Genomic DNA, 16,432 nt, shown 5'->3' with positions numbered 1-16,432 from the left:
TGCTTATTGCTGTGAAACCCTGGGACATTTAGCCCATACAATAATAGCGCTCGACTTGTCCCCCTGTTCCTCCAGGAAAGGAAGTTCTTCAAAGGCTTCTTTGGAAAAGTAAGTTTGATGCCACATTCGTGCCTTGCTTTATAAGGAGTTACACCCCTAGTATAGCATTGATGTATTTTTTAAAAAGAAGTACAGCTTTGTTTCTCTATAAATGTGGGAATTGATTTGACGGAATATGGAAATTAATGAATCTGGAAGCTGCTGTCTATGATATTACCTGTGTGTTTGTTGATACTAAATCTGATAATTCCTAGGAAAGTCCAATAAATAAATCAAGTAGGTTAAAAAAGAATTGCTTCCTCAAAACTAGATGTTAAAATAAATTTAATTTGATTTAGCAAAATTGTTCATATTAGAATATTTTTGAACAAGTAGGCTTTACTTAGTGCTCAATATTGACAGAGAAGTAGGAAGAAATACTAAATTCAAGTGAAAATTGAATGGATCCCAAATTTTACATTCATGGCTATTACTTTTTTTTCAATTTAAGTTAAATTTCAGATGAAGTAAGGAAAGTATGTGAACTTATCTTTGGGGATCCTGTGGTTTTTAACCTGGGATGGTAATTTAAGAAAAACTATCTTAATTAGTAGTCTATCAAATGTATATCATATGTGTAATGTTCTTTATGTAGGTGCTTTTTAAAGAATGATTGTTCGGTGTTCATATTTCCTTAGAATATATAGGATGACAATACAAAAATAGATAAATACATTTCTAACACTTTTGTGTCTAAGCTTATTGTTTAGTTTTGAGTAAGTGCCACAAAATAATTCAGACTGAGACAGTATAAGAAAAAACTACTGTCGTTTTTATAACTCAGTGTACCTTACTAAAAGTTTGTCTTTATGTGAATATAAAATATAAAAATCCCATCACAGTTTTTCACTGGGTGGTTTTGTTACTTTAAAGAACTTTTTTTTTTCCTTTTTGGCCACACCACATGGCAAGCTGCATCCCTAGTTCCCTGACCAGGGATCAAACCTATGCCCCTTACAGTGGAAGCTTGGAGTCTTAACTGCTGGCCTGACAGGGAAGTCCCTAAGAAGACCAATTTTTTTAAAATGATTAGTTTCCATTTACTTCTCAGTTAAGTATTTTAGTTGTAACTCTTTTTTTTTTTTCTCCCCCACATGTTCTGGTTTAAGTTGGGCTTCCCTGGTGGCTCAGAGGGTAAAGAATCTGCCTCCAAAGCAGGAGACCTGGGTTCGATCCCTGGGTCAAGCAGATCCCCTGGAGAAAGGAATGGCTACCCACTCCAGTATTCTTGCCTGGAGAATTCCATGGACAGAGGAGCTTGGCATGCTCCATGAGGTCACCAAAAGTTGGACACAACTGAGCAACTAACACGTTCACTTCACTTCTGGTTTAAGCTACCATTATACTAAAGTAAACAAATTTGAAGGATTTTAGATTGAATGGTTTATTCAGTAACTGCTATCAGTCTGAAATAAAAAGTCATGTAATGTATCCACACATGTCACAGTAAAACTTTTAGTAGGTATTTTGAGCCTGAATCAAATTAACAGGTCCATAGAATGTGAGTCACATTAACAGGTCCATAGAATGTGGGATCTATAGCTAGAAAGAATTAATCCTGTAGACATTTGCATACTTATAAATAGGCATCCTGATTGTTAAGCAGATTTTTTGGTGGAGCATTTTTTCTTCTCCAAATATAATTTCTCAAAGCAATTTCACATCAACCCAATTAAAATATAATTTTAAGTATTTTCTAAGTGATCAGTTTTTAATGTATCTACTTTGGTAAAGCTGTCTTATCTGTGAATGCTAGGTTGTAGAAAATATTAATACGGTTTATAAAAAAATATGTTAAAGTGTGTTTTTTTAAAAGGTTATAGCATCATGTTAAAGAACAAAAATAGCTATCACGTGAGACTCGGTTCCTAGGTGGCAATATTCATTGCTGTGTATAATGAGGTCATTGTGCATCTAATGTCATTGAACTGGGTCACACCGTGCTTCTTAGCTATTTTCACTGCATTTTGCTACATCGCAAATTTATATGGTATGAGAAAGAAAACTATGAATTATATCACTTAATCCTTACAGTAAGCCTGAAATTATTATTTTCTCCTGTCTTACAGTGAGAAAACTGAAGTTTACAGAGGGTTAAGTGACCTGCCTGAATTCACAGATACAATAAGTGGTAGAGTCTAGGATTTGAACCCAGATAATCTGATTTCAGAGTCTACATTGTTAAATCACTTTGCTATACAATCACTCTATTTCCAGATTATTTACAAGCAAAGTTTAACAGATTTAACCTTATAAAGATGTTAGTAAATAAAGAGCTTCCTAAAACTCAATTTTCTACCTTTCTTTTTTAAAGGTAGCAATTTAATTTTGGATTTTTGTCTCTGGTCAATTTACTTTATTATTAGAGCTTTAAAGAATCTTTTCTAGTGGTTCAAATAATATTTTATTTATCTAGAGATGTTTAAATCATACTAGCGAGATTTTCTTAAAAGATACTAATCTGTCCCATAATGTGAACAAATATGACCCTTAGAATTCTTTTTTTTCTTTTTTAAAAATTTATTTATTTTTTAATTGAAGGATAATTGCTTTACAGAATTTTGTTGTTTTCTGTCAAACTGATCCTTAGAATTCTTTTTATTCTTCAGTTTTATTGAGATATAATTGACATACAGCACTGTATGTTTAAGGTGTACAGCATAATGATTCGACTTCATATGTCATGAAATAATTACAGTTCAGTGATCCTCCCCATCTCATAGAGATACAATACAGAATTCTTACATTATTGTGGGGAGAATTCTTTTTATGGCCAGGCAGTTTATTCTTACATACAAAAGTTGCCATCATTTAACTCACTTTCAACACTAATCTACAAGAAGCTGTCTGGTGAAAGAGATTTGGTTTGTTGAGTTTGCTCAGTCGTTTGTGTTTTGATGAAAGCTAAAAATGAAGAATCTCATAGAACTATATGTTAAGGAGTTTTTATCTAGCGCTGCTGCTGCTGCTGCTGCTAAGTCGCTTCAGTCATGTCCGACTCTGTGTGACCCCATAGACGGCAGCCCACCAGGCTCCCCCGTCCCTGGGATTCTCCAGGCAAGAACACTGGAGTGGGTTGCCATTTCCTTCTCCAATGCATGAAACTGAAAAGGGAAAGTGAAGTCGCTCAGTTGTGTCACGACCCCATGGACTGCAGCCTACCAGGCTCCTCCATCCATGGGATTGTCCAGACAAGAGTACTGGAGTGGGGTGCCATTGCTTTCTCCGTTATCTAGTGCAGCTCCTCATAAATTTTGATACTTTCTTAGCCTTCATGTTGTGTATGTTTTAATGGTCCAACAGTTATCAAGTTTCCACCAAACATATTTGCATAACAGTAGATGGATGGAAGAATTATTAGCCCTGATGAATTATGAGTTCTCCTGATGACCAGGAGAACTGCTGCTGCTTTTCTGTTAGTTGTCCTGGACCTGAATACTCTGTCCTGTTCCTGTTGGGGGCCTGACCTCCCTGTTCCTCCATCTAATGGAAGCAGTACTTTCAGAAGCTTTATTAATGAGGAACAGATAACCCTGGGTGTCTTACAGGTCTGTATTATTAACCCATTGTAAGATTACATACATCTTAGAAGGAGGAAAAAAACCCTAAGACTCTGAAATGTCTTTTTCTAAACTTAGCTACATTAAATTGCTAATTATTTTAAGAAAGCCAAGAATATTCTCAACTTTTTAGAAAGTACTGTATACAGCTCCTAGTGTTTTTGGCTGTATTCAGCAAATGCTTTATTAATACTAGCAAGCAATTACATGGCCCTTAACACTTGAAAAGGATCTTAAATTTTAATGTATTTGAGGAAACTCATGAGCTAAGTAAATCTGTATTACCATTTTATGAGGAACTGGCTGAACATAAAGATAGAAAATGTTTTTAGGCCACCCTGTTAGGTCTCTTTTTAAAGCCATTGTATTAGAAAAACTCAGTTCAATCTGCCTCCTGTTAGTCTTTCTCCTGTGTATCTCTTTACTGCTGACACAAAGCACTTTACTTTAAGTCACTGAATGTATAGAAATTTTTTTTTCCCCTACACTAAGCAATTATCTGTGACACCAGCTGAGACACTACAGTTTAACTCAGTTCTAACCCTGTCTACTTGGAGATAGTGTCAGACCCCACAGGTTTAAGGATTCAGTCTAATAAGACTGGTCCCACCTACTTCAGATGCCAATTGCAGGTAATCGGTCCCCAGGTTACTCATAATAACTTCTGTCTTTGACTACAAATTTGACTACAAATTGGAGGTCCCCATGACCTCCTCCTCAGGTTTCATTAATTTGCTAGAACAGCTCACAGGACTCAAGGAAACAGTTACATTTACCAATTTATTAAAGGACGTGATAAAGGATACAGATGAACCGAATGAAGACAGACATAGGGCAAAGTTTAGGAGTGCCCCAAGGGCAAGAGCTTCTGTTCCTGTGAAATCGGAGTATGTCACCTTCTCCATTTGGTTGTGTTTGCCAGCCTGGAAGCTCTCGGAACCTTGTACTATTAGGATTTTGTGGTGGCTTCCTTGTGTAGACATGACAGATTATTAATTCCAATTCCATCTCCTCTTCCTTTTTTAGAGGATGGAGGAATAAGACTGAAAATCCTAAACTTCTCATCATGACTTGGTGGTTCTGGTGACAAGTTCTTACCCAGGAGCCCACCCAGAGTTGTATCATTGAACAAAAGATGCTCCTAGCATTCTTATCACTTAGAAATTTACAAGGATCTTAGGGGCCTTGTGTCAGGGATGGGGTCAGAAAACAAATACCAGGACAAGAGATGCTCTTTGTGTTCTTATTGCTTGGGAAATTTCAAGGATTTCAGGAGCTCTGTGCCAGGAACCAGGAGCAGAGACCAGTGTATATTTTCTAGTATCTCACAGCCATCTACTTGTATTTATATAGAGCTTTGTACTTAGTGATGTGTTTTGACCTACTTTCTAACTTGCTACTCAAAACAGTTCAGTGAATTAGACATGATAGTTGATGAAACTACATTTTACAAATGAATAAACAAGCTCAAAGAGGTCACCCAGCTAGTAGTAAATGGTAGTGCCTACTCTGAAACCAAGGTTTTCTGAAACGTAGTGCCGCGTACCTTCTCCTGCCCTGTGTTGGCCTCTGCTTTCCTCAAGAGGCTTTCATTACAGTGAATGGAGAAATGTCAGATGCTGGGGACAGTAAACTGCTCAAGGGCCTGAATGCTTCCCACAAACATACACTGTATGGCCTGCACACAGTCCATAAATTTAAATTAGTTGCCAGTGTTTCAAACATTGAAAGCTTTCAGATTGAAACTATTATATCGCAGATCTGGCAAAACAGCTAGCTTTGTATGCGGCAACAGTGGCCTGAGCTGAGTAGCCGTTATGCCCTTTGGTCGCCTGTTGCCACTTCCCTGTAGCTCCCTGTTGTCCTCACCATCTGCTTCAGTCATTTTGTTACCTGCTTTTAACCCTGTGGGGATTTGAGTTTGTGAACTTTTCCTTGGGCTATTATTTAATTTGGGGGATGGATTAACCACTTCTAACTGTATAAAAATCACCAAAAATATTGTAATATCTGTTCTAACAGATGCTGTGAATGTACTGCCAGATATTATTTTTTTCAAGTTTTTATGCTGTTACAATTGTTAAATGGCATCATTAGAAATGGTTGTGTTTTAGAGAATACATAGTTGAAAAGTAGTGCATGGTTATATTGGTTGCAACTAATTCTCAAGAGTAAAACATTTAAATGGTATTTATGAACAGTTAAGTCAGTGTGCTCACATCTACATTCTATTTAGATTTCCTGTGTTTTCTCCTTAATGGCAGATTGTACTTGGACCACTCTGGGTCCTTTCCTCTGCAAGTGAGGGAGTATCTACTGCCTCTTTCCTTTTCTTCCTTTCTGCTTTTTTAAATTCCCATGCCCTTTCTTCTATAAAATTTACCGTCTCTCATATCTTAGATGCACCTTTTAGGGTTTGTTTTTGAAGTGCAATATAACAAATTTCTAAAGAAGGAAAAATAAAAAAGACAATTCCAGGAGTCATTAGAATATTTCCATTGATCCTTGGTTTCAGTATTTCCTGTAACATGATCAACTAATATGTCAAATGCCCTGGCCACTGATCTTTTCTAGACTAAAAAAAAAAAAAAACAAAAACTCATTAACCTTTCAAGTTGTTTTTTTAATTTGTATTCATAAAGAGTCAGTGGTTCTCAAGCCTCAAGTCACAGTTAGTATGTGAAACATACTAGGAACTGTACTAGGCTATCCAGATCAACGATGAGCAAGATGGTCTCCATTTATTTGGTCCACTTTATTCTCACTTTCAAATGACTGTTTGGCTATGCCTTCCTTTTCCTTAAATCTCCAGAATTTCTTGCTCTGTTCTCTCTTTCAGTTGATGACCTTGCTTCCTGCTTCACTGAACAAGTAGAATCAGCTGGAAGAAAACTCTCAAACACAATACCACATCTTCTCACCTACATGCATCTGTGCATATATACTCTATTTTCCCTCCTATTCAAGGGATAAGCTGTCTGTGTTCCTAGCTGAGGCCAGCTCCTCCACAAAATTCTTATTCCCTCTTACTCACTTCAGTATTGCTATCCCCCATCCTCTATAATCAATTTTTCTTTCTCTAGCGGATTGTCCATTAGCATGAAAACAAACCGACTTTTTAAACGGAGGTTTCTTCTTAGTGCCTTCAATTTCTGCTCTCCTTTCCTCTGTTGAACTCTTTTTATCAGACTTTTACCCTCACCACTTGTCAAGTCATCAGTATTATTATTCCAGTGGTTCTATTTACTCAGCCTATCAACAGCGTTTGACATAGCCCATCCCTCCCACTCCTTGAAATACTATTCATTTGGAGTTAAGGGGTCATGCTTTCTTGATTTTCCCTTATATTGCTGCCTGCTTCTCAGTCTGTGAACTCTTCTGTACCTACGCTTGTCCCTTGATGATCTCATCCAGTGTCATGGATTTAAATACCATCTCTATGCTGATGATTTTGAGGTTTCTATCTCCAGACATCTCCCATAAATTCCAGAGTGGTACTTCCATCTTAGAAACAGTATAGTATAGGGGTCAAGGACAGACTGGGGATCTGGATTGCTTGTATTTAATCCTGGCTTAACTGCTTAGTAGCTTTGTGACCTGGGGAGATGTTTTTAACCATTTTGTACCTCAGCTTCACCACCTATTACAAAAAAAAAAGGGATAATACTAATTCCAACTTCATGTGATTATTCTGAAGATTAAATTAGTAAATACAAGCAAAGTGTACAGAATAGCTTACTGTGTGAATAAGTGTCAGTATCATTATCATCAAACATTTCACCCTAAGGCATTTCATATTAATGTGTCACAAACCAAATTCTAAAACTCTCCCCCAGACTACTCTTCCCTAGTCTTTCCCATCCCAGTCCCTGTGCTTTAGCCATAAATCCTGGATCTGATCTTGACTTCTCTCTTTCTCTTTTACCTTATATCATCCTGTCAACATTTCCCATCTGACTATCTCCACCACTACCCCGGTCCATGCCAGCTCCTCTGCTCACCTGAATCATTGCATTAATGTTCTACTCAGTCTGCTTTCATCATTATCCCTCTATCATCTGTTCTCAAGATATCAGTCTCAGTGATCTTTTTAAGACAGGTCTGATTGTTTCCCCACTGTGCTTGATCCTCCAGTAGCTTCCTGACCTACCCAGAATAAAAACCAAAGTCTTTTGGGCCTAGTGGGCCATTGTACATGAATTCCCTCTGTCCCTTTTCCTATCTTCTCCTATTCTTACTTCCTCTGTTTCAGCCACACTAGCCTCCCTGCTTTTCCTTGAGCATACCAGGTATGCTTCCACTTCAGGACCTTTGCACTTGCTATAACCTCTAACCTGACACTCATCATCCAGATATGTGTGTGGCTCACTTCCTCATCTCTTCCCATTCTTTGCTTGAAAGCCCCATTTTCATTGAGGCAGTCACTGAGAGAACCTTATTTTAAATTTCAAACACCACCTTCTTCCATGTATAAACACTCACTGTTCCCCTTCCTAGTTTTATTTTCCTCTGATAGAAGTTATCACCATCTGTAGTAGCATCAGTTCAGTTCAGTCGCTCAGTGGTGTCTAACTCTTTGCGACCCCATGGACTGCAGCACACCAGCCTTCCCTGTCCATCACCAACTCCTGGAGCTTACTCAAACTCATGCATTTTACTAATTTTGTCTTTTATTTCTTCCTCACTAAAACATAAGCTTTCTGTGGACAGACCTGTTTTGTTCACTGCTGAGTCTTTAATGCCTAGAATAGTATGTGGTCCATAATGGCTGCTCCAAAAGGTCTGAGTTAGTGAATGACAAATGCACTGCTTGCAAGTTCACCCTGTAGTAAAAACAGGTTAAAAAAAAAAAAGGTAGCAAATTGTGTAACAATAACAAGTACTACTGGAGCAGAGAGGGAGAAGGAACGAACGCAAGAGATTATGTTTAAGGCTTCTGAGAGGAGATGATACTTAAGGCTGAGACTTAAGACTGAGTTCCAGTTAAACTAAGAGGAGAAAGGCATAGAAGGAGCAGCATTAACAGAGCCACTGGGGTGAAGAGAACCTGCTCCAAATCATTCATTCATTCACCCTAGGGATATACGAAAGGAGACAGAAGGTAAGACCTAAGTTTATGGTAAAGACAACCATGGTGGTGGTGGGGTCTTTCACTGTGAGAAGAGGTATAATGAATTTGGTTTCAGACAGGTTGAATTTTAGGTCCCTGTGAAATTTCCACTTTTTCTATTATATACGTTTGAAATATGAACTTAACATTAGAATAATTTCTGTTCTAGGTTCCTTCTTCCCCTCAAAAAGTGATTCGGCATACTGGAGGAGCTCACTTGCCTCAAAAAATCTGTTTTGTTGTTTGGTTCATGACATGCTATTATCCTTAATTTTTACTGAAAGCCTTTAAAGGCCCTTCTCACTTAAGAAAGTGCAAGATAAAAGTTACTGTACTTTTAATAAAGCAGCCATTGGAGATAGTACCAGTCTCAAATTCTATAGAAAGTTGTGTTTTTCTTCACTGCTCTTTCCTTTGAAGATACATACTGTATCTTGGAATTTTAAGACAAAATTTGTTCATTACACAGTCTGTTCAGAAATTCAAATGTCATCTAATAGATTTGAAGGCCCTTCTCAGATTTTTTTTTAAAAAGAAGTCTTCTTGTCCGCTTATCACAAGGCACTCTGTGCCATGGTTGCCTGCTAATATGTTATTATACCGTAATGACTGGGTTATCTCTGTGTGTAGGTGTGGCAGAAAGACTGACCAGAGATTCTTTACATACTGGGTACCCTTGAAGACCTCTTTGGTGTGTAGCAGAAAGAGCTCTGCACAATAGAGTGGCAAATCACTGTTGCTCAGAAAGAGTGACTTGCTCTAATCTTCCTGCCCAAATTGGTCTTGTTTGCTGCTGTTGCTTCTTAACATTTCATAACTAAGCCAAATTACGCTTCTGTGTGTCTTTATAGCATTCCTTTGCTTTGGCTTACATTAGAACACCTTTTGCTCTTATTGTATTCCCAGCACAATTGTTTTGCCCCCAATATTACTTCTATTTACGTTGATTAATTGCATGTTCTTATCTCACTGGTGGCCTTGGGAATCACAGAACTTTAGAGTTGGACTGCATCTGAGTTCAGGTCTCAGTTAATATAGTAATTTATATAATATTATATATTATACTATAATATAATAAACTAGTGGGATATAAGGACATTTGTTTTAAAAAATAGAAAAGAAAAAGAATTCAGGGGCAATTCCAAACAGATCTAATATTTCAGTATAATGAATTGTCCTTCCAAAATCCTTTTATAAAGTTGTATTGTTACAAATCCATGTACATTTGTTTACATATTGTCTGGCTGCTTTTGTGCAGCAAGGCAGACTTGAGTAGTTGACACAGACTATATGGCTTGCAAAGCCGTAGCTATTTGGTATCTGGTCCTTCACAGAAAGTTTCCTAATCTGTGATTTAAACAGTTTAGAAACTTAATTCTCCAACTACAAATCTGAAGTACTTCCCCAAATAACAACAATATGTATAGCAAAAGAGTGACTGTAAGGATCTGTCAACACCCTGAGAACCCTACCAACTTATATGCTCTCCATCCTTGAAAAAAACTTTCTGAAGTGGTATTGACTTTAAAAAACAACAACAACAACAAGCAGCTGGACGTAAGTAGGTAGATGGCAGTTCTTTATTGTAATTAGTTATTTCATTGCCTTTTATTATGAGTAAGCTTTGATATTTAGGAGAAAAGGATCTTACAGTGTACTGAACTTGTTTAGTTACTATTTCCATGTCATTTTTGCAACCGGTTTGTGTTTCTTCACTAGTATTTTCATGTTAAGATTACTTGGGCATTTCTGTTACTTGCAAGTACAAGTTTCCTGACTTAGTAATTTGTAATCAACTGATTTCCTGCTATCCTTTTCTCCATTGTCAGAGTCTGCTTAATTTCTGTACTGGTTTGTATCTGACCATAATAAAAGGTGTTTAAGGGAAAAGTTAGTTTTAAAATTCTAAATTGGATATTTAGAGAGTTGAGTGGTTACTTGAAAATTATACTTAATTTGACATTTTTCACTCATAGGATAGCCTGATCCTTCTTAGATTTCACCAGTTTAAATTCTAAGTTACTGAAGTTCTGTTCATATTAGACCCATTTACTTTCCTTGAATAACAAGCAGTTTTCTCTTTGTTATAAAATTGTATTTTTTTATGCACTGACACTAGTCAGTGTGAATTCTACCCATTACCTTGAAATTATTATTAAAATAGAAAGCACTGGAACCATGGTGATGAAATAATTCTTAATTCTCACATATACATTACCCCATCACATTTTTACTAGTGTCTGAAGTATTATGTAGTCTTTTTACAGGTTGTTTATGTAACTAAGATGTATGTGTATTCTACATTTCATACTTATTCTGGGTTATCTCTTTTTTTAGGCCTGTGGTTAGCTAACTTTAACCTTATCTCCTAAGGTAATTGGCTTAAGTAGACAGTTTCAGGGTAAACAAAAGGAAAACTTTCATCTTCTTTCTATGACTTTTATCATTTTCTAAAAAGTGATTAGGAATCTTAGTTTATGATACCAGAATGAAAAACTCTAAAAAGTTTGTGAATAGTTTAGAAGCACTGCTACTATAGAATTTGTGAGAGGAAGTTTGGACTTAATTTCAGCTGCAGGTGTGTCTTTGATTGTTAATATCTCAATCCCTTATTGAAGTAATCATAATGTGGCAAACTCTACTGGCATCCAAGAACTGGCACTCAAATGTATGAACAAGTGGAAAAATTCATATTATCTGTTTTCATCCCCTGTTTCGAGTGGTCAGAATACAATGCTTCACTGATACATTTAGTACAACACCATAAAGATTATTATAAAAACATATCTCAAAAAGAGATATTTTCCTAGAAGTCTAATTGGGCCAAGAAAATATTTCCCTGTGTATGATAAGGAGACTAAATAGGGAGCAGTCCCATTCTAAAATGATCTTTTAGTTTTCCCACCTTCAGTCTCCCAACCTTGAAGTAGTTCTGTCTGTTGCATCAGATGCTGCACACTGTAGGCTACTGTTGCACAGTGAACATATTGATAAAATTGCAGATTCAGATTTCTTACACAGGATTCTCAGTACCATTTGGCAGCCTTACATATCACTGATTTAACTGTCTCCTCTTTCCTATAGCAGATATTTAGCAAATTTATTCCTTCAACAAATATTTCTTAAACTCCTGCTCCGTACCAGTCATTGTTCTAAGTTCTAAAGATACAGCAGTGAACAAGTATGGGAAAAAACCTTGCCTTCATGGAGCTTACCTTCAAGCAAAGTACTAAATACTACCTAAGCATTGGTTAAATATGGGCAGTTATAGTTGTTGATGGGTATATCTGTTTATTGAATCCTCATCATAATCCCATGAGGTATGTGACATTACTAACATCGTTATGCAGATGTGGAATCTGAAGCATAGTTCAGTTCAGTTCAGTCGCTCAGTCGTGTCCGACTCTCTGCAACCCCATGAATTGCAGCACGCCAGGCCCCTCTGTCCATCACCAACTCCCGGAGTCTACCCAAACCCATGTCCATCGAGTCGGTGATGCCATCCAACCATCTCATCCTCTGTCGTCCCCTTCTCCTCCCGCCCCCAATCCTACCCAGCATTAGGGTCTTTTCCAATGAGTCAACGCTTCACATGAGGTGCCCAAAGTACTGGAGTTTCAGCTTCAACATCAGACCTTCCAATGAACACCCAGGATTGATCTCTTTTAGGATGGATTGATTGGATCTCCTTGCAGTCCAAGGGACTCTCAAGAGTCTTCTCCAACACCACAGTTCAAAAGCATCAATTCTTCGGCGCTCAGCTTTCTTCACTATCCAACTCTCACATCCATACATGACCGCTGGAAAAACCATAGCCTTGACTAGACGGACTTTTGTTGGCAAAGTAATGTCTCTGCTTTTAAATATGCTATGTAGGTTGGCCATAACCTTCCTTCCAAGGAGTAAGCATCTTTTAATTTCATGGCTGCAATCACCATATGCAGTGATTTTGGAGCCCAAAAAAATAAAGTCTGACACTGTTACCACTGTTTCCCCATCTATTTCCCATGACGTGATGGGACCAGATGCCATGATCTTAGTTTTCTGAACGTTGAGCTTTAAGCCAACTTTTTCACTCTCCTCTTTCACCTTCATCAAGAGGCTCTTTAGTTCTTCTTCACTTTCTGCCATAAGGGTGGTGTCATCTGCATATATGAGGTTATTGATATTTCTCCTGGCAATCTTGATTCCAGCTTGTGTTTCTTCCAGCCCAGCGTTTCTCACGATGTACTCTGCATAGAAGTTAAATAAGCAGGGTGACAGTATACAGCTTTGACGTACTCCTTTTCCTATTTGGAACCAGTCTGTTGTTCCATGTCCAGATCTAACTGTTGCTTCCTGACCTGCATACAGGTTTCTCAAGAGACAGGTCAGATGGCCTGGTATTCCCATCTCTTTCAGAATTGTCCACAGTTTATTGTGATCCACACAGTCAAAGACTTTGGCATAGTCAATAAAGGAGAAATAGATGTTTTTCTGGAACTCTCCTGCTTTTTTGATGATCCAGCAGATATTGGCAATTTGATCTCTGGTTCCTCTGCCTTTTTCAAAACCAGCTTTAACATCTAGAAGTTCACAGTTCACGTATTGCTGAAGCCTGGCTTGGAGAATTTTGAGCATTACTTTACTAGCATGTGAGATGAGTGCAATTGTGCGGTAGTTTGAGCATTCTTTGGCATTGCCTTTCTTTGGGATTGGAACGAAGACTGACCTCTTCCAGTCCTGTGGCCACTGCTGAGTTTTCCAAATTTGCTGGCATATCGAGTGCAGCACTTTCACAGCATCACCTTTGAGGATTTGAAATAGCTCAACTGGAATTCCATCACCTCCACTAGCTTTGTTTGTAGTGATGCTTTCTAAGGCCCACTTGACTTCACATTCCAGGATGTCTGGCTCTAGGTGAGTGATCACACCATCGTTATTATCTGGGTCGTGAAGATCTTTTTTGTACAGTTCTTCTGTGTATTCTTGCCACCTCTTCTTACTATCTTCTGCTTCTCTTAGGTCCATACCATTTCTATCCTTTATCGAGCCCATCTTTGCATGAAATGTTCCTTTGGTATCTCTAATTTTCTTGAAGAGATCTCTAGTCTTTCCCAATCTGTTTTCCTCTATTTCTTTGCACTGATCGCTGAGGAAGGCTTTCTTATCTCTCCTTGCTATTCTTTGGAACTCTGCATTCAGATGGGAATATCTTTCCTTTTCTCCTTTGCTTTTCGCTTCTCTTCTCTTCCAAGCCATCTGTAAGGCCTCCTCAGACAGCTATTTTGCTTTTTTGCATTTCTTTACCATGGGGATTTTCTTGATCCCTGTCTCCTGTACAATATCACAAACCTCTGTCTATAGTTCATCAGGCACTCTGTCTATCAGGTCTAGACCCTTAAATCTATTTGTCACTTCCACGGTATACTCATAAGGGATTTGATCTAGGTCATACCTGAATGGTCTAGTGGTTTTCCCTACTTTCTTCAATTTAAGTCTGAATTTGGCAATAAGCAGTTCATGATCCGAGCCACAGTCTGCTCCCGGTCTTGTTTTTGCTGACTGTATAGAGCTTCTCCATCTTTGGCTGCAAAGAATATAATCAATCTGATTTCGATGTTGGCCATCTGGTGATGTCCACGTGTAGAGTCTTCTCTTGTGTTGTTGGAATAGGGTGTTTGCTATTACCAGTGCGTTCTCGTGGCAAAACTCTATTAGCCTTTGCCCTGCTTCATTCTGTACTCCAAGGCCAAACTTGCCTGTTACGCCAGGTGTTTCTTGACTTCCTACTTTTGCATTCCAGTCCCCTATAATGAAAAGGACATCTTTTTTGGGTGTTAGTTCTAGAAGGTCTTGTAGGTCTTCATAGAATCGTTTAACTTCAGCTTTTTCGGCATTACTGGTTGGGGCATAGACTTGGATTACCGTGATATTGAATGGTTTGCCTTGGAAACGAACAGAGATCATTCTGTCGTTTTTGAGATTGCATCCAAGTACTGCATTTCGGACTCTTTTGTTGACCATGATGGCTACTCCATTTCTTCTAAGGGATTCTTGCCCACAGTAGTAGATATAATGGTCATCTGAGTTAAATTCACCCATTCCAGTCCATCTTAGTTCGCTGATTCCTAGAATGTCGACGTTCACTCTTGCCATCTCCTGTTTGACCACTTCCAATTTGCCTTGATTCATGGACCTAACATTCCAGGTTCCTATGCAATATTGCTCTTTACAGCATCGGACTTTGCGTCTGTCACCAGTCACATCCACAGTTGGATATCGTTTTTGCTTTGGCTCCATCCCATCATTCTTTCTGGAGTTATTTCTCCACTGATCTCCATTAGTATATTGGGCACCTACTGACCTGGGGAGTTCATCTTTCAGTGTCCTATCTTTTTGCCTTTTCATACTGTTCATGGGGTTCTCAAGGCAAGAATACTGAAGTGGTTTGCCATGCCCTTCTCCAGTGGACCACAATCTGAAGCATAGAGAGGTCAAGTAATTTGCCCTTGTTCATACTAATAAGTGGCAGAACCAGAATTCACACTCACACAACAGCCTGGTTCCAGAGTCTCTGCTGAGTCTCTGTACCATACTGGCCCAATACTGCTATTTAAGTCTTTACGCTCTTAAATCTGCCTACCTTTTTCTCCCTAGCAAAGCAGATCATCTCATCTCCTGAACAGATGAATTTGTGGCTCTTTGAAGTAAACTTCCTCATATATTGTCACTCACTCCTTTACTAATCTGTCTTCATTTGTACTCAGCTTCACTACATCCCTCTGTTTCAAAGAAGGGACGTACCCCTTCCCATCTAAAATTTGTATTCTAGCTTCATCCTGTTTCACCTCCTTGAGGACGTTGTTCTCGACATTAGTCTTCTTTTGGGGCTTTAGTCTCCAGCTTTCCACTGGCTTTCGTCATTCAGCAAATAAGCATTATCTGTTGTCGTCATTGTTGAAAGTGTGTCTTACTCTTTCAAGAAGCTTTGTTGTTGGGAGAAATTTTTAAGTTTATTAATGTAATGATAAATGAACACTAATTGTTTATTGCCCTCTTTAAATTCCAGGTGCTTTATATAACTCTGGTCCTTTTACCAACCCCACAGATCCTTTACAGATGAGGAAGTAGAAACTCAGAGGACTCGGTAACTTCCTTAGCTTATGAATAGTGGCATTGAATTCAGACTTGTATCTGTCTTACTCCAAAATCCATTCTATTTCTAGTATAGCACGTTAGTTTACCACAATTTTTAAAGGACCTCCCTGATCCTCTGCCTGTCCCCCGTTGCTGTACAGCTCTTTTTTGTAGGAAAACTTTTTTAAAGAAAGTATTTAATATATGTAGACTCTTCTTGCCTTTCATTTACTTCTCAACCCACTCTAGTCTGACTTCCACTTTATTAGATCCTCCAGAGAAACAGAACCACCATCTGTTTCTCTCTCTCCCTCCCTCCTCTCTCTGTCTCTCTCTCTCTCTCTGTGTATATATACACACAGACCAATAGGCTGGAAATTCTGGCAGAATTTCTTCTCAGGGACACCTCAGTTTTTACCCTTAAGGCCTTCAACTGTCTGGATGAGGCCCGCCCCATATTATCAAGGGTAGGGTAATCTCCTTTACCTTAAGTTGCTGCTGCTGTTTAGTCACTAAGTCATGTCCAACTCCTTGTGACCCCATG

At 38.3% G+C, this 16,432-nt stretch overlaps 1 protein-coding gene across 50 annotated transcripts in view; it reads left to right on the top strand.

The window, feature by feature from the left end:
* Positions 1-16,432, top strand: part of NUMB (NUMB endocytic adaptor protein) — a 167,186-nt gene that overhangs the window by 133,429 nt on the left and 17,325 nt on the right. For 18 of the 50 annotated variants that reach the window (XM_081509003.1, XM_081508970.1, XM_081509002.1 and 15 more), the window contains one exon: positions 76-108. The exons of the other annotated variants lie outside the window; for them this stretch is intronic. In XM_081509003.1, the coding sequence (XP_081365129.1) occupies positions 76-108 (33 nt within the window). The remainder of the gene's footprint in view (positions 1-75; positions 109-16,432) is intronic. 50 annotated transcript variants of the gene reach the window in all.

This window comes from Giraffa tippelskirchi, chromosome 7, assembly GCF_054371585.1.
Source record: "Giraffa tippelskirchi isolate mGirTip1 chromosome 7, T2T-mGirTip1v1.2.pri, whole genome shotgun sequence".
Lineage (NCBI taxonomy): Eukaryota > Metazoa > Chordata > Mammalia > Artiodactyla > Giraffidae > Giraffa > Giraffa tippelskirchi.
The sequence above is the reverse complement of the archived record's forward strand: the minus strand, read 5'-3'. Positions and strand labels throughout refer to the sequence as shown.